Consider the following 21997-nt stretch of genomic DNA (forward strand, 5'->3'; position numbering starts at 1 on the left):
TACTTTCGGTAAAGGAGACAGCACTGGTTCTTATTTATACTTCCAGACCTTTGTCAACTCATAGAATTGTTTTTCCACACATCATAATCAGAAACTTTAATTTCAAAAAAAAAAAAAAAAAGAAACTTTAATTTCTTAAGCACTCTGTGTTGGGAAGACATTAAGGAGAGCTGATTGATTATATTGGACATTGGAGTCACTTGGAGAACTTTCAAAATGACTCGTATCTGGGACCCATCCTCAGAGATTCTGATTTAATTGGTCGGAGGCAAAACCTAAACACTGGGGTTTCTTAAAGCCCTTGATTTTTCTGATGTGTGGCCAGGGTTGAGAACTACTACACTGGACTCAGCAGTTAAAAGGTAGACAGGAATACTAATTAGTCTTGGGGGCCTCTTACAGGATTTTGTGCAGCCTTGGGCTTGAAACATTCTTTTCTAATAAACTAGTAAAATGCTTATTGACTTTTGACTGAGTCCTTTCATTCAAAGCAAGACAGCACTGTTAAGAGAGGCACCCTTTCTGGCCCTTTAAAGAAATATCCTCCTTCCTCACCCTTACACATCCTGTATTAAAACCAAAGTGAGCTCATGTGAGTGGCAGATTGACTGTTTGATAGGTACAAGGATAGGATCTAAAAAGCCCTGAAGCACCCCCCTCTACATTTGGGTTTTGTTAAGTCACCCAAAGATACAAACCATACCCTTCTATCATCCAAAGTCTCCATGACCATGATTTACAGTATATATAAACCACTAAACAAGATGAAACTTTAAATGGCTTCATAATGAACAGCTGACAACTGGAAAAAGAAACATAAAATTATGTTTTTAACTGAGCTTCATCATATCAACTCAAAGTCATTTCCTTTTGTCCTGAGAAATGTGTAGAATGATTCCTGGCATGGAGCTCTATGAATCTAGGTAGAGATATAGGATGTAGATTAAAGAAGGTCATGATGTACTACTAAATACTTGGGAAAGCCTTATCAGATGCTTTCTTTCCATTTGGATTTATTTTCCTATAGCTGTGAAGTTCATTCTTCTCCTTAGCTTTGCAGTTACCTCCTAAGGTTTCTGTACGTACATTGCCGTTTTGAGAGCCATAAGATATATTTCACTTTTCATCTGCTACATGCATCATAGTTTTAGGCAAACTGTTGATTTGACTTTTGTTTTAGTGATTTTTTTTTTTTTTTAATAGGAACTTTGTTTGACGATAAAGGAGACAAGCATGCCAAAAAAGGAATTTGTATTTGGGAGTGTATTGATAGAATGCACAAGAGGAGTCCCATTTTCTTTAATTATTTATATTCACCAGTGGAACTAGAGGTACAGTAAGAAAGCATTTGTATTTCATTTCCTGAATATTTAGTGTTAAAGTTTTCCTTACTTTTAAGGATATATAAGCTGTTTAAACTTTTTATAAACATTGGACTAGGAAGCTATTTAAAATGCTAGAAGCTATTTAAAAGTTTGGTACACCATGGGCTTGAGTTATGCTGGAATGGAGAATGTCCATCATATTGACCACAAAGATTAGGAGCTGCCCCCCCCCCCAAAAAAAAATCTAGAAAGGATAAGTTAAAGTCAAAGCAAGGCAACTTTCCATGGGAAGAAAGACCAAACAAAACTTGAAACCTCAACTAGTTATCTAAGCTGAAAAAAATCTAAAATACTTTAGGAAAGATTTCCTTAAATCCATTTGTACCAAAGCCATGGAAGAACCCCTACGGGAAGCAGGGATGTTTCGAGCCCAGCCCAAGAAGGATGACATGTCAGGGGCAACCATGCTCTGTGATGCACGTCTATATGAAGTGAGCTCTGGGATGGAGCAGACTGGTTGATGAGCAGTACCACCCTACTCAGGGCAAGAATGTCCCTGCACTTAGCCCCATACATTAGGACTCCACTCTGGCCTTTTTCCAGCTGTCTCCTCCTAAAGTACGGAGCACAAGAAACCAAGTGTATGTGCTTCGATACCCTTTCTATATCTAAACCATGCCCCAAAATTTCTTGCCCAAATATAAGTTACTCATGAGAGTACTTCTCCCAGTCTATCTCCCAAACCAATGCATGTGCCCCTCAGCCTCAGGGGTGTCTAAGAAGTAGCTGTTGGGCCAGGAGGAGAAAGAGTTTAGCTCTGTGGGCTGGGGTATATATACACATTCATAAAAGACCCTCAGAATATAGGACAGAACCAAGATGAGAGGAGCAGGGACTTAGGCTGAGGACTGGGACCTGGGACCAGCTTCCTCAGCGCCACCACTTTCTGGTGTAGAATTCCAAGGAGTCCGAGATACCTCATATTGAGCCTGGTCTTCTAGGCCATTAGGAAGTTCTATTTATCAAGGTAAGAGGAGAGACATCTTTTATTTAATAGTTTATCTTGGTGTAAAATATTTAAATATTTAGACATCTGGTATTTGAACATCCATTCATGCTCTTGCCCTAGACCCTGCAAATATTAGGGGCTGCCAGTAAACCTGAGCTACTTTGAGGTCAAGATGATATTTCAGAATTCTCTTTGAACAGGCCCTGAAGCCCAATGTAAATGTCTCCAGCCTCAAGAAGTGGGATTACTACATAGAGGAGACCCTTTCCACAGGGCCTTCATATGACTGGATGATGCTGACCCCCAAGCAGTTCCCTTCTGAGGACTCTGAAGTGGCTGGAGGAGCTGGGCCCCAGAGCCAAAGGAGAACAGTGTGGCCATGCTATGATGACATCAGCTGTGCTCAGCCCGATGCACTCACCAGCCTTTTCAGTGTAAGTCAGACCTATGGAGACATGCACATAGGGTGCCTGAGGCCTCAGGAACCAGGCTAAGTTAAAACTGGTTTGTAAACTTCCAGACATGGCTCTCCTCACTCTGGGCTAATGTTTTAAGTGGCACTTCAGGAGGTTGAGGAAACCAAATTTGCTCCCCAGCAGCAGCGGGGGACCAGGCTCAACTACTGGAAAAGAGTCAAAAAAAGTAAGTTTTCCGGCATTATGAGGAAGCAATCAAACAAATGGAGCAATTTGCAGCTTCCCAGCTGTTTTAGCTGCCCAGCAGCCTGAGTCAGGCCTGGGTTATGGCTTTTGTGGGTGCTTTACTTCCTCTGGTCAGAAGTGTGGGGAGTTGATGGTCTGATGGGAATACTGCCAACCATCTTCTACAGGGAATATTCTGGAGTGAAACTATCCCAGCAGTAGTCACCCTGATGAGAGCAGCAGCCCAGGGAAAGGGTTTGAGCCCTGAAAGGGGCCAAACAGTTCCTGAAGAGTCTTTGTCCAGCCTTCTGACTGAGAGGAGTGTGTATGCTGCAGTGAAGGCACTGTCACAGAGGCAGCTGCTCTGATCTCCAGCTTCCCTCTCTGAAGGAAATTCCATTCCTTGGGCATTTCTTGGTTCATCCTTTCCACACTGGTTTTAAATCATCAGAGTTGGGGGTTCCTCTGTCAAGGACAGACCTTACCTCAGCTATTAGGGTTTGGACACCAGCCCAGTGCTTGACCTTTTGCTGTGGCCATTAGATTTCCTGTGGGTTGGCCAAAGGTGAAGGTGTTTGGGATACATATTTGATCTCTTTATTTGAGCTATTGTATACAAAAGGGCCTGATTACAGAGCCTAATAAATCACCTTTGCCACAGTGCATCACACCAGCTAGAGGCTCCCACCACTGTTCTTGGCTTAGGAGACCTCTGAGGCCACCGACTTTAGCTGCCTTCTGGCCATGTTGTTCACCAGGCCCAGTAGAGGCTCTGGGACACATTCTGATTTCTGTGAAATACTTAATGTCAGAAAACTCCTTTTAATTACTTCACAGGAAATTGAAAGATTGGAGCATAAATTGAACCAAACCCCTGAGAAGTGGCAGCAGCTATGGGAAAGAGTAACCATGGACCTTAAGGAGGAGTCCAGAGCAGACCGTGTGAGTTGATAAAATCCTTTGAGGAGCTACTTCTGAGCTTTTTGAGGGTGCTGGGTCAGGTAACCCAGGTGGGTTTTTGGCCAAAGGGAGGGGTGGAAAGGCCATACCCTGGAGGTCCAGGGCAAAAAGTTCCAAATGACTGAATACTTTCTGAGTGTCTCACTTTACCGCAGTGACATAATACTTGTGTTTCAGAGCCCCGCATCCAGGGAAGATTACTGGGTTCTTTTCTATCTGTGCCTCTGTGGTTTCAGCTGATTTTCTGCCACATGAACGGGGAAGGGAACACTAGGACCATCTTTCCTTCAGAGAAATAACCAGAGAAAAGAAAATACATTTAAAAGACAAATTATGCTACTTTCTGTTGCTCACATCCCCCTTTTCTGTTTCTGAACTAAGAAACATTTATCATAACAATATTTTAAAAACACACACTCTGTTTTCTGTTTTTCATACCCTCTCTTATGTTTTTATCTTAAACTTTTATCAGGCATGTAATATGTGCAAGAAGCCATGCTGAGCACCACCCACACTTTAACATCTTATGTAACCTATAGTGAGGGGGTGATGTCCCTTCCCACGTGTGAGGGCTCAGACACAGAGATCACACACCTAGTACTTGGTACAGCCACCATCAAATCCACATCATACTGGCTCCAGATGCAACAGAAGGGAAGTCAGGACAGATGTAAGTGTTCTGAAGAAGATTTCAGAAAGGGGAGGTCACCAAGGTCCGATGTCACAGAGGTACAAGGAGAGTATTTATTCTTTTAAAGAAGATAGTACACAGATAATTATAAACAGAGGATAAAAATCACCTATAATTGATAGCCTAGGGACACGTGGGTGGCTCAGTGGTTGAGCATCTGCCTTTGGCTTGGGTCATGAACCTGGGGTCCTGGGATTGAGTCCTGCATCAGGTTCCCTGCAGGGTACCTGCTTCTCCCTCTGCCTATATCTCTGCCTCTCTTCCTGTGTCTCTCATGAATAAATAAAAACCTTTTTTTAAAAAATTGATAGCCTAGGAACAAACCACAAGCTGTCAAACTTGTATCATTCTAAATAGACATATAAAATGGATTTACTATACATACTATTTTAAAACCTTCTTTCTTTTTTATTTAATATGAGGTATACATGAGCTTGCATTTATCACTCACTATAGTCAGCACAGCAGTTTTAATGGCTGTCTAGAATTCCATTATATGGAAATCCCATTTTTTTAACCAGTCCCCTAATGATAGACATTTAGGTTGTTTGTGGTTTTTTACTATTATAAAGAACTTGAGAATACACATCTTTGTACATATATTTTATTTATTGCTCCAGTTTTCTTCTTGAGATAAATTTTTAGAAATGAAATTCTTGCATGAGTTGCTCAATAAAATCTTTATAAAGCTTTCCTAACTTTTTTTAACTTAAAATACAAATTTATTATCTTACAGTTTAGGAGGGTTTTATTTTTTTTTATCAAAGTATAGTTCTTTTTCAGCCACAGAGACACCCTTCAGGCTCCCCAGGAATTGTGTCTACCAACCTCCCCTCCTGTCAGAAGAGGTCTCTGCTGCACCTCCCAGACAGCAGTGCAGGGCAGGAGCACAGTACTAGCGTCTCTCCGTCCAATGGTGTAGACCGAAGAGCAGCCACGCTGTACAGCCAGTATGCGTCCAAGAATGATGAGAACAGGTGGGTGTGCCAAGCCCTGCCCAAGGCTGAACCACCTGCCCTGCAATAAGCTGGCCAGTGTAAGACAGCCTTCTGTGAAATTAAAATTGATTTGCCTTCATTTTTTCTTTGTTTCTATTGTAAATGTGTCAGATGGCTCTTTGAAGAGAAAAAATCAAAATTACAACTAAAATAATGTCAAGAGGTTATAACAATTTTTGGTTAAGTCCTGGTTATTATTATTTCATTTCTGTCAGATGATTTGAGGGAGTGTTAGCCAGCACTTTCTCAGTGGTGGACATCAGAAGTTCAGTTCAGGGCAGCCCCGGTGGTGCAGTGGTTTAGTGCCGCCTGCAGCCCAGGGTGTGATCCTGGAGACCGGGGATCAAGTCCCACATCGACTCCCTGCATGGAGCCTGCGTCTTCCTCTGCCTGTGTCTCTGCCTCTCTCTCTCTCTCTCTCTCTCTCTCATGAATAAATAAATAAAATCTTTAAAAAAAAAAAAAAAAAAGTTCAGTTCATGTTAGCTTAAGCAAAAGGGAATTCACTCACATAGACAGGGAAGGCCAGGGATGTACCAGTTTCTCACATAGTTATCTTCAGGCTTCTGTTCATTTGCTGGCTCTGCTTTTCTATAGGGGTTGCATTCCCAACATGGCACAAAAGATGGCTACGGTGACCTCCAAACCTCACAAGTTTAGTAATTCTAGCAGAAAAAGGCAGAGTTTCTCCTAAAGGTCTAATAGAAAGATTCTGGAGAGAATTCTGGCTTTTTTTGGACCATCTGAGGGAAAGAGAGCCTTGACAAACAAAAACAACAGACATCCCCATTCACAGCACTTTTTAAATGAAAAACCCAAATTAACTGCCCTGTCATCATTTCTTCTAGGTCCTTCGAGGGAACGCTTTACAAAAGAGGGGCTCTGCTGAAAGGTTGGAAGCCCCGTTGGTTTGTGTTGGATGTAACAAAGCATCAGGTAATACTGTCAAAGCCTTCAGAAATCAACTTCTCTCTAGGCTAGACTGCAGCCTCACTCTACCTTGGAACTGACCAGTCACCCTGGAACCAGAGGAGTACACATTTGGATTCTAAAAGCATTCATCTCTAAAATGGAGTCTACTGAGAAGCACTTGGGTGGCTCAGTCAGTTAAAGATCCAACTCTTGATCTTAGCTCAAGTCTTGGTCTCAGAGTTGTGAGTTCAAGCCCCACACTGAGTTCCACACTGGACATGGGGCCTATTTAAAAAAAAAAAAAAAAAAAAACTAATATATATGTATATGGGTGTGTGTGTGTGTATAGGAATCTGTTGAGAAAGATACAAACTAGTACCTCTATACAGTGTTCTGATAGGACCTGCACCTAGAAGACCATTTCCAGATAAAGATTTTAGAAGGGGACAACATTTCTTTCTCCTCAGGGCATTTCATAAAAGTTAGAGAGTCCTTGTGGAAGAGTATAGAGAATTTGTTTACAAATATGCAATGCAAACCCTTTGGGGGATTATGCTTCAACATAACAATGTCTCTGAAATCATAGAGAATACGCTGTGGAGACAAGTTCCATTAAACCACTAAATATAACATAGGACAATGTCATAATTTTTCTGTAATTTATAATTACACCAAATTATACTTGGATTCTTACCAATCTTTTGGATATCTTTAACATGAAAGGTATACAGTTCTTCCATTTAGACCTGTTTACACCATGCATGACTGGAGAGACAGAAAAGTCTGAGGCCAGAACCACAGTGACAGAGGCACCAGACACTTTCCTACTGTGTAAGTTAGAGAGTAAAATCCAGGCTTATTTAGTTAGAGAATGATATCCAGTCCTGGCACATAATAACCACTCAGTCAAATGTTGAGTTATTTATTGTAGTTTTCAAAAATCACTTTATATCTGCATGCTGTTTGACAACTTGTATTTTTATATATATCTTGAACATATTTTCCTACCAGTTTATAAAGATCTTCCTTGTCATTTTTGAAAAGTTTACATAGTATTCCATATTATTGATATAATTAACCAACCATCATATAATTAATGAATGCCCCATTGAAAGAAGATACATCTTTTCAGTTTTTAGCCGATAAAAATAGTGCTGGAGGAAACTTCTTTATGTATGTCTCTGCATGCTTGTGGGAATGCATCTGTAGAGGTGAGATGTATCAATAGGCAAAAACATTTTAAATTTTGGTTGCAATTGCCAGATTGTAATCCAAAAGGTTTCTAACAAATTATATTCCCCACTAACAATGAGAATACCTAGTGCCTTACATTCAGCCCGAGTATTATCGGCCATTTTTAATATATCTCAATCTAAGTGAAAAGTGAAATCTTACTGATTTAATCACCTTTCTTTCATCAGTGAGGTTGCTCACCTTTTCAGATGTTTATAGGTCATTTGCATTTTTTCTGAGACTTGCTTGTTGAGAATTTTTTACTTTTCTACTAGATTGTTTATCTTTTCCTATAGCTTTATAGGAATTCTGTTTATATTCTAAACAACCTCTTTTTTATATGTTACATTTTTTTTTTACAATTGTTAGTTAACATTTAAATTGATTTTTTAATATGTAATACTTCATGCATTCAAATTTCAAAAAAACATGTCTTTTTCCTCTTTCTGTCAGCCAACTAGTCCTCCTTCCTAGAAGCAAGCAGTGTTTTTATTTTCTTACTTTTTCTTTCAGGCAGGGGTTAGTATCCAAATACATTTTGAAAAGCCATGCCATTTCCCCTTTCTGTTTTTCTCTTACATCCCATCTGTATCCCTTTGGTTCCAGCTGCGATATTATGACTCAGGTGAGGACACAAGCTGTAAAGGCCACATTGATCTGGCTGAAGTAGAAATGGTCATCCCTGCTGGCCCCAGCATGGGAGCCCCAAAGCACACAAGTGACAAGGCTTTCTTTGATGTAAGTTGATCTTACTTGTCTTTTCCTGGCTCTGTCTGGATATGATTCCTTATAATCCATCCACCTCTAAGAATTATGGAACCTCAAAGCAATTAATGATGACAGCAGATCAGTTGCAGACCCCCTGGCGATGGGAACTGCTACAGAACTTGAACTCAGCGCTCCATCCCCAAACCTAACCTCTCCCAGCTGTTCAGATGTCTCAGAAAGACTGCATGTTGCTTTGCACAAAGGACTTCTTCAACGAGTGTCCAGCCACTTATGGAGGCAGATGAATTCCTTGTTAAATGTTTATTTTACTCTCCACCTACTGTCAAGAACAGATGCTACTTCCTTTTAGATCCAGTCATGCTTGACAATCCACAAAAATTGTCCTTAGTCATACGTGATGCCTATTTGCCCTAACATCTTCAGCAGATCTTAGGTGGGCCTTGGGGCATTTTATGGGTCACATGATAGAGTTCTTATCTAGTTCCCATAGCCAAGCAGAGCTTCATAAAGAGCACGGTCATACTCTAGGGCTCTGTTCTGGCTATGAAGCCATTTCCCTGAGTTTGGGCTTCCAGTGTGCCCCCAACTGAAGCCTTTAGAGAGGGAATGGAGAATGGACAGGAAAGCCAACTTCATCATGGTATGGATGAATCTCAGGCTTCCCCGAAGAGCACAGGGAGCTTCCATGGCACCTTTCCTGCATTGGTACGGTGCATGGGAGAGGCCCGAGACCCCAGCCATTCCTGACCCTCCTCCTTAGTCAAGGAAGTCCCCCAAGAAAATGCAAAATGAGGCTCTCCTAGCATGTCTTCTTTTTCTGGTAGTACCCTTCTAGTAACATCTGCAATAACTTTGGGGACCAAAAAAAACAAAGTGACTGTAAAGACAATGACAGTATGGTAGTGGAAGGGAGGAAAAACAGAGTTCTGGGGCAGTATGGAAAGGGGGGGTTCACTGGGATTGATTTGTACACTTGTCCAAAACCATAAAACAGGCTTGCGCTTCATCCATAGTTCTCTTCATTTGGTTTTGTAGCTCAAGACCAGCAAACGTGTGTATAACTTCTGTGCCCAGGATGGACAGAGTGCCCAGCAGTGGATGGACAGGATCCAGAGCTGTATCTCTGATGCCTGATGCCCATGTTCAGCCCAAGCAGAAGAAGAAGGACTCATGCTGTCAGATAGAACAAAGTGCATGAATCCTTGAGAAGCTGACAGCTTCCTGTTTGGTTCTAATGAGTCATCCCAGGCCTAAGATTCTCCTGCCCAGTCTTACCCAGTGCCCTCTTTGAGCAGTTGCTATGTCTGCTTAGCTTGAGTGAATGTGTCACAGAGGTCTGGTCAAGAGCCCCAAGCATTCCCTGTATCTTGCACTAGGTTGTTCTAACAGGGTCTTAGTGATTAGGGATCAGAAGAATGCTTCCTGAGCCAACTGTATCCATCCCCTAGGCAAAATGACTACCACTTACTTGACTCCTTCTTGATGAAACTAGGTCCTTTTTGTTCCCTAAGGTCATAATTTCCTTAGAGAGCTTTCTGACAAGCAAAAATCAAAACTCTCCAAGATGATCTTACATGCTGTCCAGAACAGGTTCTCCGCAGAATAGCTCCTATTCTTACTGCCTGACCTTAGAGATGCTCAGTTCTCTGGTGCTGCCAAAAGGTGCTTCCATGACCCCTGCTTGGCCACTGGGGATCACAACAAGACCTCAGTGCTCAGTGGCAGGCAAAGGGGGAGCACACAGCATTCTCCTGAAGGACAAAGATGGTCCAGGGAATGTTGCAACAATGACCAGGCCAATGCAGGAAAGTACTGCTTCCAAAACACTGAATTTTCTAGGCCAAAGGTGCCCTGAGGATCTAGGACTTTGTGTTCCTATGTATTCTTCTGCTCCCTGACAGCTTCTTACACAAAATAGCATGCACAGAGCCGAATGCACTAACTCACAAAATAAACACTTGCACTGAACTCTTAATGAAGTGAAGATGTTGGAAAGACAGAAGCCAGCTGTTCATGAGCACACCACACCTGTGACGAGTTTTGTAGACAGCAGTGACGCTGTGGCATGATCAGATACTCAAACAGCACTTCTGCACATGAACAGTAAGAACTGTTTATAGATTTTCTTTGCTATTGATAACATTGTGTTTGTTCAGCCTAAGATCTGTGGAATGCTGTTTGTTCATGGTGAACAGCAGCCGCATCTCTGCTACAGGCACCACAGCCAACTGGAGTCAGAGGTAGCTAGATCATTGTTTTGAAATGTTAATATGTTAAATACCAAACTAATATTTCAAAAGTATGTATATATGATTTCTATATCCTTGTTTTTCAGATAGCCTACTTATAATTTAATATAAAATTAACTGTTTCATGCATAAGATTTCAGTAATGAAAATAGTTCCCTTTTTAAAAAATAAAAAACCACTTTGTCTTTGTAGATTACAAATAAATCAGATTTTCAAATTTAAAATTACACACTAGGAAATAGAACTGTGTTAATATATAAGAAATTGAGGAATAATAAGAATGAAGGACTTTTCTATCATTTTCATTTTATAAATTGCCACCCGTGAAAATGATTTTTGCACATTATTTGTATTTTTTCTTTGTATATGAAATAATTTTTTGTACTTTGTAAAATATGGAGCCCATTGTACCTTCAGCTATTTGAGACTGTACACAGTGCTTCTTTTATAACTGGATTCTTTTAACTTTCATAAAGGTGTTACATGCCTTACATTCACTAACCACCTTGAATTAAATTTATTTCTTAAGAAAAAGCATCATCTTTTGCTGTGAAATAAAACTCACTGTGTAGTGCATAGTACTCAGAAGGCAACATTCAGGATTTATATAGGAGACTAAAAGTTCAAGGGTAAAATGGCCCATCCCGTGTCTTAGTTCTATTAATGCCATCACCGCCCTTTGTATAGGAAGTAACCAGACACACTGGGCATGCTGGCATGAGCTTCTGAGTTCTGGACACACTGGCTTTAAGAGTTTAAGTAAGAGACCTGAAGCTACTCTTCCCACTCTGTGCCTATAATGAGCTGTGTGAAATTGGTGAAGTCCTTTATGTCTTCTGGGTCACAGTTTTACCACCCATGGTATATGGCAATTTGTGAGAATTTTAGGCAGGATAAACAATTCTGGTCGGGTGTTTTTCTGCTGGTTTTTCTGCTTCAGGAAATTGTTAAACAGCACAAATGAAGGATCAGTGATTTCAGTTCTGGACTATACTTCTTCTAGTTAAACCCTTGAGTTTACCTTGGGGACCTTAGCCACATCTCAACATGTATCCAACAGAATGTAGGTTCTTATCTCCGGGCTGAACCTCTTAAGTCTTTTGATATCCAGGAGCCCTCTCTGAGCCAGGGAGAATGGGCCCCTGGCGCTTTCAGATTCCCTCAGTCTAGAGGGCTCATAATCCAGGCTGGGCCCTCAAGCTTCATTGGTCCCAGGCCTCTCTGGTCTTGGGACCTGCCATTCTGCCCCTGTTGTGTCCCTGAGATTCAGTCACAAGGGAAACCACTTGGAGGTTGAGCACGAGAATATCCAGATGTCCTTCATTCCTCAGGTCTTAGCTGTGAGGGAGAGAAGAGCACTGGATTCCAAGGAAGAGAGACTAGGGCCTAGCATCTTGTACAAAGCTTAACCGCCACCACCCCTTACCTGTGGCACTTGAGACAAAGCCTTTCTACAGCCAATTTCTTGAAAGATACACATCTTGAAAAGAGCGTGTTGTTCAGGTCCCATCCCCAGACCCTTTGGCCCCAGTTCCTTATTCTCACTTCCCAAACCCCTCTGCCTAGTGGCCTCTATTCCAGAGCTAGAGCTTAAACTGTTCATGGCATGGCACGTTTGCTTCACAACAGAAATTGACATTTCTAGATGTTTCACTGGGAGTTCTTTTAAGAGTTATTAAGTCACCCCATCATCCCATAAAGAATTTCTGAACGATCTTAAACTGATAACCAGGATATGCCTTCATCAGCAGCAACTGGAGCTATGAATTAAGCAAAGAACAAAGCAGTACTGATGAAGAGAGATGGCTTTGAGCAGCACTGTCAAAGAGATACATAATGCAAGCCATATAATGTATCTTTTTTAAAATAAGAAGTAGATGGTAGTGATTTTAATAACATTTCATCTTATTTTTAATATATCTTATCTCAATGCCCTTGGCCCCACTCAGGCTCAATCCGGAGGTACTATTTCCATTTTATGGACTGCTGCCAGGCCCATCCGTTTTTATGACTTGATGCATCCAACAGAACCCAAGTCATAATGGACAGTTTCAGAGCCTAGTAACATGCTAGAAACTGTTTCTCAAAAGATGTATAATTTGCTGCTGCTGATAACGTGGCCCTGCCGTGGCATCCCAAGGGTCTACTTTGGGATTCTCCCTCTAGGACTTGCCATAAGCTCCATATGACATCTTCCCCCTTTCCCATTGCTGACACTTGCAGCACCTCTAAGTTCTAGGCATGGTAACCTGGCCCTTTTTCAGAGCCTTCTGTGGGTTATAGGACCCACCTACAGCTGGCATCTTCACATGTCACCCAGAATAATGTGTTGTCTCTAACCCCAAAGGCAGTTTCCAGGCACTGTGCTTTCTTCACAGTGGCAAGAGATAGAAGATACAACTATTTCTCTTACTCTTTACTTTTATCTTTTACTGACCACTGAACCCCCTTAAAAACTTCATTAAAGTGGCAGGTCCTTAAATCTTCATAGGATTTAAGTGCATGTGACTTGGCCATGGCCTCCAGCATAGGGACAGCTCTTATTCATCTTGCCTAATCACCATGGGGTCATTGATGTAATGGATCAGTGTGATGTTCTGTGGGATATCCACATGGTCCTGATCTCTTGGAATTACGTTAACACAGAAGGCAAGGCAGTTTACACAACCCTGAGGCAAAACTGTAAATGAATATTGTTGTCCATCCCATGTGAATATGAACTGTTTCTGATCCTCCTTTCTAATTGGAATGGAAAAGAACATGTTGACCAAGTGACTGCAAACCACATACCTATGGCCTTATTAATCTGCTCTAGCAATGATCCCATGTCTGGCACGGCAGCTGCAAGCAGGGCTCCTCCTTGGTTAAGCCTGAGGCAGTCTATCTAATCTTTGCCCAGGATCCGTCTGATTCATGCAGAGGTCAGATGGGTCAATTAAATGGAGAAACAGTAGGGACCACCACCCCTCATCCTTTAAATTGCTAATGGTGGCATTATTTTCGGCCACATCCCCTGGTAGGAGATGAGATCTTTTTATTTACTATTTTGGGCAAGGCAAGGGAGTAGGGAGAAAGCAGTCTCAGAGGTTTGCACTTGGCAATCTTGCTATGATCGCTCCCACCCAGTAAGCCCGTGCCCTGATATGGGGGGTCACTCCAGCTGTCCGATCACGGGCGTTCTAAGTAAGCACGCAGGTACAAGGGACTGCTGGGCAGCATCATGGACCCAGAGAGCCTGCTATGAGCCTGACTTTAGCCAGGACTCCCCTTTTACCTGACCTCCAGAAGCCCCACTCTGAAAAAAGGGCCCATGATGATGCTTTGAGCTTCCAGATGTTCCTGTCAACCACAACACTGTCACCCAAATTAATGGCCAGAGACCTTTGGGGTGAAACCTCAGAAATCACCATACATACTTGTTGCAGTTTTGCAGGGTCCTTCCTCCTAGACGCCTGGCCCCTCTTCAGACTATGGGTTCCGGATTTACAGATTGGCTCAGGTCTGGGAACTGAGCAAGGGACCAAGACTTTTCCATTGTGCCTGCCTCTTGCATCTCCATTTCTGCTTTTTTAACTGTAGTTATTTAGCAGTGCCTTACCGGCTGCCTGTTTTGCCCCTAGGGACACCATGCTCTGTGTGCCTTCTCCACAACTTTCTGTGGGTTGAGCCCCCTTGCCTACCCCTCTGTCATTACTGGCCTTACATAATATATCCATTCCAGCACACCCACTTTTGCCAGCTTCTTTTATTTCTTCTTTAACCATCTGCCAGGAAAACTTGGGTATTTCCACTTCACTGAGTGTTAGCCACTGCTTTTTCCAGACTTCTGAGAGCCACCCCAAGCAGAATCTGCCCTGTCGCCTCTTGTCCCATCTAGGGTATTAAATCTGTGTCTCAAGAAAGTGCCCCCAAAATCCATGAATTCTTGCTTATCCGGTCTTAACATTTCAGCCCCCTTAATCAAACATTCCCAAAGTCCGATCCCAGGAGCATTCCTCTGGCTCCTGCCAGTGTCTGTGAGGGTTACTGTTTTTTTTCATGTAGACTCTTCTTTACTTCACTATCAGGCCCAGTATGTCCCCAGCTGGATTACTCTGGAATTCAACCCTAATTACAGTCCTTGGCTACCAATAGAGGAAGTAGGGGCAACTCCCGAGAGAGTACCTGTTGCCCGGCAGGGGTGAGGCCTCTGTGGCATGTTTCAGCACAGCAGAGGCAGTAGCTCTTCGGAAGAGGGGTGGCCGTCTCTGTAAGCCTGGAGCGTCAGGAAGGCTGCAGCACCAGCATCCTCGGGGGCATCCATCCTGATGTCTTTCTCTCATGTTGCAAGGTTCCAGATTTTCCCCACCAGGGAAGATGACCTGACCTTCACAAAACTACCTTGGCTGAGCATTCAGACTTATCGGTGCAACTCTTATCTTCAGCCTGCCACTCAGCTATATCTGTTCTCCCCTGCCAGAGATAAGGGCTTCTTTGTAAGCTACCATGGAGGCTTGCTGGCTCTCACATTTACCCACTGTTTGTCAGTGGCCCACAGTCCCTTTCTATCCTGCAGAACATCACCATGAGTTCACGATAACCAGCCAACTTATTTTTCAGATGCCTGGACTGTCACACCTACTACAACATTTCCCTCCTTTAGGAAATTTTCCCAGGTCTTCACCAGTGAAATATTTAGCATTTGAGCTGCTACCTTCCTCTAGGGACTAATTGGGCTTCCATCAACCAGGATGATCATCCTCTTCCCCATCCCCTCGGAGACAGTCCCAAATCGCCAGCTTGCCACTGTTTCCTCAGACCATTTATGTTATTTCTGGTCCTTCCACAACAACAGGACTCTATGTGCAAGAGACTTAACAGGGGGAACATGTGTGAGGGAAGATGAGCAGGGCACAGGTCAAGGGAAAGTTGGGAGGGACATCAGGCAGTGATGTAGGTGTGACCCCTGTGAACAAGAGACAGAGGGATGGAAGGTGGTGTGGAGTCTTTGGCTGCAGTTCAGATCTAAAAGGAGCAACACCACTGGAGAGCCCTTGTGCCAAAACTGCCTGCCGGGGAAGTCTTGTAGCTCCCAAAAAGGAACCCACCTTAATCGTTGGCTGAGGGCAGCCTGTGAGCCTCAGCACAAACTGTGAGGATATCAGAGCGCAGCCACAGGGGCCAGTCTGAAATCTGAGAGGTGCATCTTCATAGCCACCACACATGGTCTAGGGGTTTCTCTCCATTGTTGCTCTAGACCCAAAGGAACAAAGGTGTCTGCATTTTCTACCTGAGGGCGGTACGTACTGAAGCTCCTGGCTTTGTCACATACGAGCTTTTTTGGCCTAACTTCTCTGAGCCTTATTTTCCTCACCTATAAAATGGGAATAAAAGTTGTGATGATATGTATGAAAGTGCCCAGCACAAATGGATTCTCAATATATCATTCGGTTGAATCCGATGTATTCAAATACATAATAAACACCTAATACAAGCTGGGCACTCTCACTCCCAAGGAATCTCCAGATAAGATACAGCACAGGCCCAGAGAAGCTCAGAAAGAGACCATCTGGGCAGCCCGGGTGGCTCAGCGGTTTAGCATGATCCTGGGGACCCGGGATCGAGTCCCACATCGGGCTCCCTGCATGGAGCCTGCTTCTCCCTCTGCCTACGTCTCTGCCTCTTTCTTTCTCTGTGTGTCTCTCATGAGTAAATAAATAAAATCTTAAAAAAAAAAAGAGAGAGAGAGAGACCATCTGTGGTGTGCAGAATAATGCCCACCACCACCGAAGGCATCCACATCCAAATCCCCAGATTCTGTGAACATGCTACCTGACATGGCAAAGGAGAATTAAGGTTGCAGGCGAAATTAAGGCTGCAGATGAGTTGACCTCAAGAGATCATCCTGAGGGGCCCAGTGTCATCACGAGGGTCCTTATAAGTGGAGGAAGGAGGCGGAAGTGAGTGGCAGAGAAATGCAACATGAGAGACACGGCCAGTCATTGCAGCTTTAAAGATGGAAGGGGCAGAGGCCAAGGAATGTGCGCAGCCTCTGGAAGCTGGAAAAGGCAAGAAAACATCCTCCACTCAAGCCTCAGAAGGCATGCAGCCCTGCCAACACCTTGAGGTTAGCCCAGTGAGACCCATTTGGACTTCGGACCTTCAGAACTGTTAAGATAATAAATCTGGGAGGTTTTTTAAAAAATTTTGTTACATAAATGAACCCATTATAGGCTAGCAATGTTTCAAATGGTGGAGCTTCTACTGGCCTCAGCTCCTCCCGTCTGATGGCAGACTTGACTGTGACAGCAGAAGTGTTGCCGTGGGTCCAGACACCACTAGTTTTCAGGCAGGAACCCCAACACCAGATGCCCACAACTCCTCTCTATCTTGGTTTTGCCCTAGAAGGAGTAAGTGTACTTGGCTTGCTGGCTTAGATTTCCACTTTCTCCACCACTTTCCTGAGAGAGGCACTATAACAGATTCCACATTTAGCACATTTCTGCCCTTCCTGGTGCGTTAGTCCATGTCACCACAGACTAGGACTGAGCCCAGCGAGCAATACATCTGTTGTTTTAAGTCACTAAGTTTGTGTCACAGCAGCAACAGAAAACTAACACAGCATGAAACAAAATGACCTGCTGTGATCTGTACGATGACAGAAGTGTGTGCCGGGCACAGGAACCCAGGACAGGGACGCTGCATGCAAGGTGGCCCCAAGGGAGGCGAGAGGGAGGCAGAGGGCCGAAGTGCCGTGGGAGGTGTGGGCTTGGGGGGCTGCGCATGCAAGGGGGGCTGCGCCTGCAAGGCCCCGACAGGGGGTGCTCACACACATACCTACAAACACAGTCCTGCCACACAGACAACAGACAAGGGCATGCATGTTCACACACGTACACTTGCACACGTGTCCACCCTCGTGACACAGGCACTTTGCATGCAGACACCATCAGACACAGGCCTGCCCATCACCTAGGGTCCACCTGTTTATGGTGACCTCTCTCAACATCCACATTTCCGAGGGGCAGCTGAGTTTAGCAGGTGGGGCTGGGGGTCCCTGCTGTGACCCCATCACTGGAGGCCTCACCAGTGGGAGGTGGCCTCGAGTCATTTCTCTGCAGGGGCTTCAGTACGTGAGGTGCCAGGGCAAGCCTGACCACGCACGTGTTCCCCTCAAGCCCCCCCACTGTAGGATGGAGCCAACTGGGAATGGGCTCGTCCCCCGAAATCACAGAGTGCCCATCTTTCTGTGCATTTGTCTGCCTGTTACGCATTCAGTCAACATATGTTTATTGGTATTTGCTGTGTGCCAGTGCCTGTTCTGAGTTCTTTGGACCCCAAGTAAAATAAGCTGTCATCCATACTCGCAAGGTAGGATATCGAGCATAATCTGAACTGTGACCAGGTGGGGACAGCTAGGGGCCTGCAGAGAAATGGGAGCAACCTGGGGCAACAGAGAAGACTTCCCAGCATGAAAAACTGACGTGACTGGAGTCATTTTAAAACAGTCAGGGAGGCCATGACAGAGAAACCGCCTTACCTGGCCTTGTTTGAACTGGGCCAAATGGCAGTTGTTTTAGGAAGTCGTCCACAGAGTCAACAGGACAGCAGGCACCCTGGCCATAAAACTGTTGGGGACTTTCTGAAAACAGAGTAGTTAACTAAAGCACACCAGGAATGGTTCTGTTTACGAACAGCAACAGAATAGTCAATCCGTGTGTAGCCAAAAGCAGTGCAGCCTGTCAGTACCGAGTCTTGGACTTGCCACCCCCACTTCCTCTCTCTCTCACGAAACCCCTTGCCTTCGCCGAAAGGCAGGACACTTTTCTGGTTACTGCCAGAATCTGTGCTCCCCAAGTTGCAAATCTCTGGTCTCAAATACACACCCATTTGCCTCTCATTGTGGCTCTTTATTTTCAGGTGGACATCTGAAGAAATGACATTTACACTAAGCCTTAGACAAGACAAGGACAAGAAGGAGCTAGCTGGGCAAAGGGGAAGGAGAGGAGGGCAAGGAAAGGACGTTAATTAAGGCAGGACGTGACATGCGTTTAGAAAGATCTCCCTGGTGAAGATGCACAGGGAGCCAGGGAAGCAGGGAAGGTAGCTAGGGGAGGCCACTGCTGTGGCTGTTCAGATCTGAGAATGCAGGCAGTAGGGCTGGAGAAACATACCTGGGGTGGCATCTGTAGAGGGGGCAGTGGGGAGAAGGAGGGGACGGACAGGACTGTCAGGATGGTGCCTGAGAGACCTGGACATGGCCACAGCCTCAGAGTCCAGTGGACAAAAGATGGCCCTGGCGCCACAAGCAGCCGCACACTTCCTCGGGGACCCTGGTGGAGAGAGGAGGGTGGGCAGCATTTCCAGGGTCTGGGAGGGGTTATGTCCCACAGCGTCAGACAGGCGACCCCCTGGCCCCAACCCAGACACACCATACAACCTGAAGGAGAGAAATCAAGTAGCCACTCTCTGCTCTGCAGCTGAGGGCTCCATGCTTTGGAGAAGTTAGATGACCTGCCCAGTTTCCAGTAGTGTCTGATGCACACAGGTTTGAGTCCAGGCTTGGGTGACTGAGTCCTGCTCTCACCCCCCCGCCCAGCCATCATACTTCAACCAGGCCAGTCTTGGCACCAGAGGACGGAGATTACAGGGGACCTGTGACCTCTACCTCCTACTCAGCCAGGCCAGGCCACTTAGAGGGCCATTCAGGGCCAGGAGCACACTTCTATGACCTCACTCTCCTGGGGACTGGACCAGGACATAAAGTTTCCTCTGCTGGTGGAATGAGCTAGGGCCTCCAGGGAGAGGACAGAAGGGCCCATAGCTGACTCAGCACCCTTACAGTCTCTCCACACCGGCTGCCCACCCCACACACCACCTGAGAAGTATATATCCCTGTCTGGAAGCAAGGGTGCTGGCCTCCCTGCCAAGAAGAGCCTGGCCCGGCTCGGCCTAGCCCAGCTCACCCCCCACCATCACACAGCTCAGGGAACCTGGGCCTTCCAGGTCAGAAATGCATGCCCGGTCAGGAGAAACAGTCCAGGGCTTAGAACAGGGATGTTCATGTGATCCCGGTGAGGTCTGGTCCTGTCTGAGCCTGTTTCCTCATCTGAAATATGAGTTTCGGCTCGTGTATCCTAAAGCTTCAGCAGCTGGGATGCTCTTTTTGTGTCTGCTCTACAGACTCTGGCCCCATTCCAGTCGAGGGGTTGGACACCAGATGCCTGGTCCCTACAGAGAACCCCCGACTCTGGCCTCAGAGATCCACCTCCTCACTCCCCGCAGGTCCCCCGAGGTTCACTGCAGCCCCAGCCAGAGGAATGTGAGCCATTCCCGGCATCTCCTCCCCTGTGGCCAGCCCAGAGAGGAGCTGGGGCCTCTGGGCCATTCTGACAGGAAATTAGCTGGGCCTGGCCTTCCCCACTACCAGCTGCTCTGCTGACCCTGACCCCGTGTTTTCTGAAACCTGATACTGCAAATTTCAGAGCCTCCTCTCCATTCCCAAGGAGGCCAGGGTGAGCTCTGTGTCTAACCTCCAGCCTGCATGCTGGTTAGCCTTCCTGCCCTGGGAACCCCAGCCCTGCTGTGACCCTAAGCAGGCCCTACTCTCTCTAGGAGAGCGGTGTCCCCATGTCTGAGGCTTGAGGCGGAACTCATGTGCAGAGTGGCTACGACGTGGAAAACTTGCTTGGAGGGAGGCAAGTGGGAAGGGCTGTGGAGAGACCACGGAAGAGGCTGTTGTGGTCCAGGGAAAGGGTGCTGGTGGTTAGGATCAGGAAGGAACTGGGAAGATGTGAGGAACTGGACAGAGTCCAGAGCTGCTGAGGCAACATGATGAAATAAATGGGTGGTAGTCTGGCCATGGAGACTGCAGGGAGAGGTGTCTGAGGCCCCCTAGTTTCCTGAGTTGCAAAGCTGGATGCCGGGAGGTGCCTCTTGGGGAGACAGTGAGCACCAGGGGCTGAGCAGGGCTGTGGGAGGAAGAGAAAGGACCCCAAGTTTGCCTTGGACCATACAGGCTTTCCGATGTCCTAGTGAACATGCGGATACCAAGAGGAATGGGCTGGAAATGCGCACTGGGGAGGCAGGAGAGTAGATGGTAACCCACTCTGAGAGGCGGCCAGGGGTGCCACAGGGAAGAGAGATGCCAGCCGGCGCCCAGGGACACCCAAGCGGGCGACCTGCGCGGGGTGGACGCGGAGGGCGCGGGCGAGGAGCGGCGAGACGCAGGAACCACGCGAGAACGCTGTGCCCACCAGGGACGGAGGAGGGCGGTGCACGCGGCCAGCGCCGGCAGCTGCCGGAAGCCTCGGAAGAGGAAGCCCGGAGTGTCCTGGGGTCGCAGAGCACCTCCGGGAGCCCGATCTACGGAGTGGGCGGCCCAGGGGACAGGCCTGCAGCGGGCCGAGGCCGCGGGAGGCGAGAGCGGGCGGCCGGGCGCTGGGGCAGCGGCGGGAGGCCGTGGCGTCAAGGGCGAGCGAGAGGCAAGTGTTTCCACGCAGCCGAAGAGGCCGCGTCACCGAGAGGTCGAGGCAGCAGCCGCGGAGGCAGGGCCGACCCGGAGGCAGGGCCGACCCCCAGGAGGAGGCATCGCGACCGCGAGCGCCTTGTGCGGGCCGCTCCGCGCCTGCGCGGCCAGCGAGACGCACGTGCGAGCGCTCCCGCCCCGCCCCGCGCACGCACACGCACACGCACGCACGCACGCCGCACGCCTTAAAGCTCGGGCATCCTGACGTAAAATCCTGACGTAAAACCCCGCCTCAGGTCGTCTGTCCTGGAGGTGACGGCCGGAGGCGTCCCCGAGACGTCAGGTGGCGTCCAGCGACAGGCTCCTTCCGGAACGACGGCAGGCTACTGTCGCACGGAGTCTTCCGCTCACGGGTTTTCCACGAAACCTGCGGTTCGCCTCCGCCCGGGAGGAGCCCGGAGCCTGCGCCGGTGCCGAAGGGCGCCCCCCGGGGGCCACGTCGCGGCCCGGCCCTCCCTGTGCGCCGCGCAGCCGAGCGGGCCACCTCCCCCCGGGGCGCGGGAACCGGGTTCGCCCCTCGCCTTCCCGAGGTGTCGGCGGCGCCTGGCGGTCCGCCCTCGCGCTGAGACATCCTCTCCCCCGCCCCTCCGCCCAGGGCGCCCCGACCCCGGACCTCGTCCCCTCAGCGCCGCCGCCCCCCGCACCCCCGGGGCTGGCGCCGAGTCCCGCGTTGGAGTCGTCGTCGTCGTCGTCACCGTCGTCACTCGGGCCTAAAGCTCTTGCCGAGCCGCCTCGGGCGCCCG

At 46.9% G+C, this 21997-nt stretch overlaps 2 protein-coding genes across 4 annotated transcripts in view; one reads left to right on the top strand and one right to left on the bottom strand.

Moving 5' to 3' along the window:
* Nucleotides 1–11284, top strand: part of SBF2 (SET binding factor 2) — a 461568-nt gene extending 450284 nt beyond the window's left edge. For all 3 annotated transcript variants that reach the window (XM_077866518.1, XM_077866519.1, XM_077866520.1), the window contains 7 exons: nt 1204–1331; nt 2535–2768; nt 3813–3917; nt 5410–5603; nt 6473–6560; nt 8376–8507; nt 9534–11284. In XM_077866518.1, coding sequence (XP_077722644.1) covers nt 1204–1331; nt 2535–2768; nt 3813–3917; nt 5410–5603; nt 6473–6560; nt 8376–8507; nt 9534–9632 — 980 coding nt within the window. In that variant the 3' untranslated portion in view covers nt 9633–11284. The remainder of the gene's footprint in view (nt 1–1203; nt 1332–2534; nt 2769–3812; nt 3918–5409; nt 5604–6472; nt 6561–8375; nt 8508–9533) is intronic.
* A 7173-nt stretch (nt 11285–18457) lies between these two features.
* LOC144295132 (uncharacterized) lies at nt 18458–21825 on the bottom strand. The gene is made up of 3 exons (XM_077867607.1): nt 21522–21825; nt 20983–21353; nt 18458–19059 (listed from the first exon to the last, which is right to left on the bottom strand). Exons 1-3 carry the CDS (start codon nt 21823–21825, stop codon nt 18778–18780), a joined length of 957 nt encoding a protein of 318 aa, XP_077723733.1. The 3' UTR covers nt 18458–18777.
* Nucleotides 21826–21997: the final 172 nt, after the last annotated feature.

This window comes from Canis aureus, chromosome 23, assembly GCF_053574225.1.
Source record: "Canis aureus isolate CA01 chromosome 23, VMU_Caureus_v.1.0, whole genome shotgun sequence".
NCBI classification, from domain to species: domain Eukaryota; kingdom Metazoa; phylum Chordata; class Mammalia; order Carnivora; family Canidae; genus Canis; species Canis aureus.

What these genes read in the sequence shown, in the direction of transcription:
- LOC144295132 (XM_077867607.1), bottom strand. Translation starts at nt 21,825, where the DNA reads ATGTCTCAGCGCGAGGGCGGACCGCCAGGCGCCGCCGACACCTCGGGA. An exon ending in CCACCTGACGTCTCGGGGAC is followed by an intron (nt 21,354 to 21,521) that starts GCCTCCGGCCGT and finishes CTGGCCGCGCAG; the next exon opens with GCGCGGAGCGGCCCGCACAA. An exon ending in ACCGCCCTCCTCCGTCCCTG is followed by an intron (nt 19,060 to 20,982) that starts GTGGGCACAGCG and finishes TCTCTCCACCAG; the next exon opens with GGTCCCCGAGGAAGTGTGCG.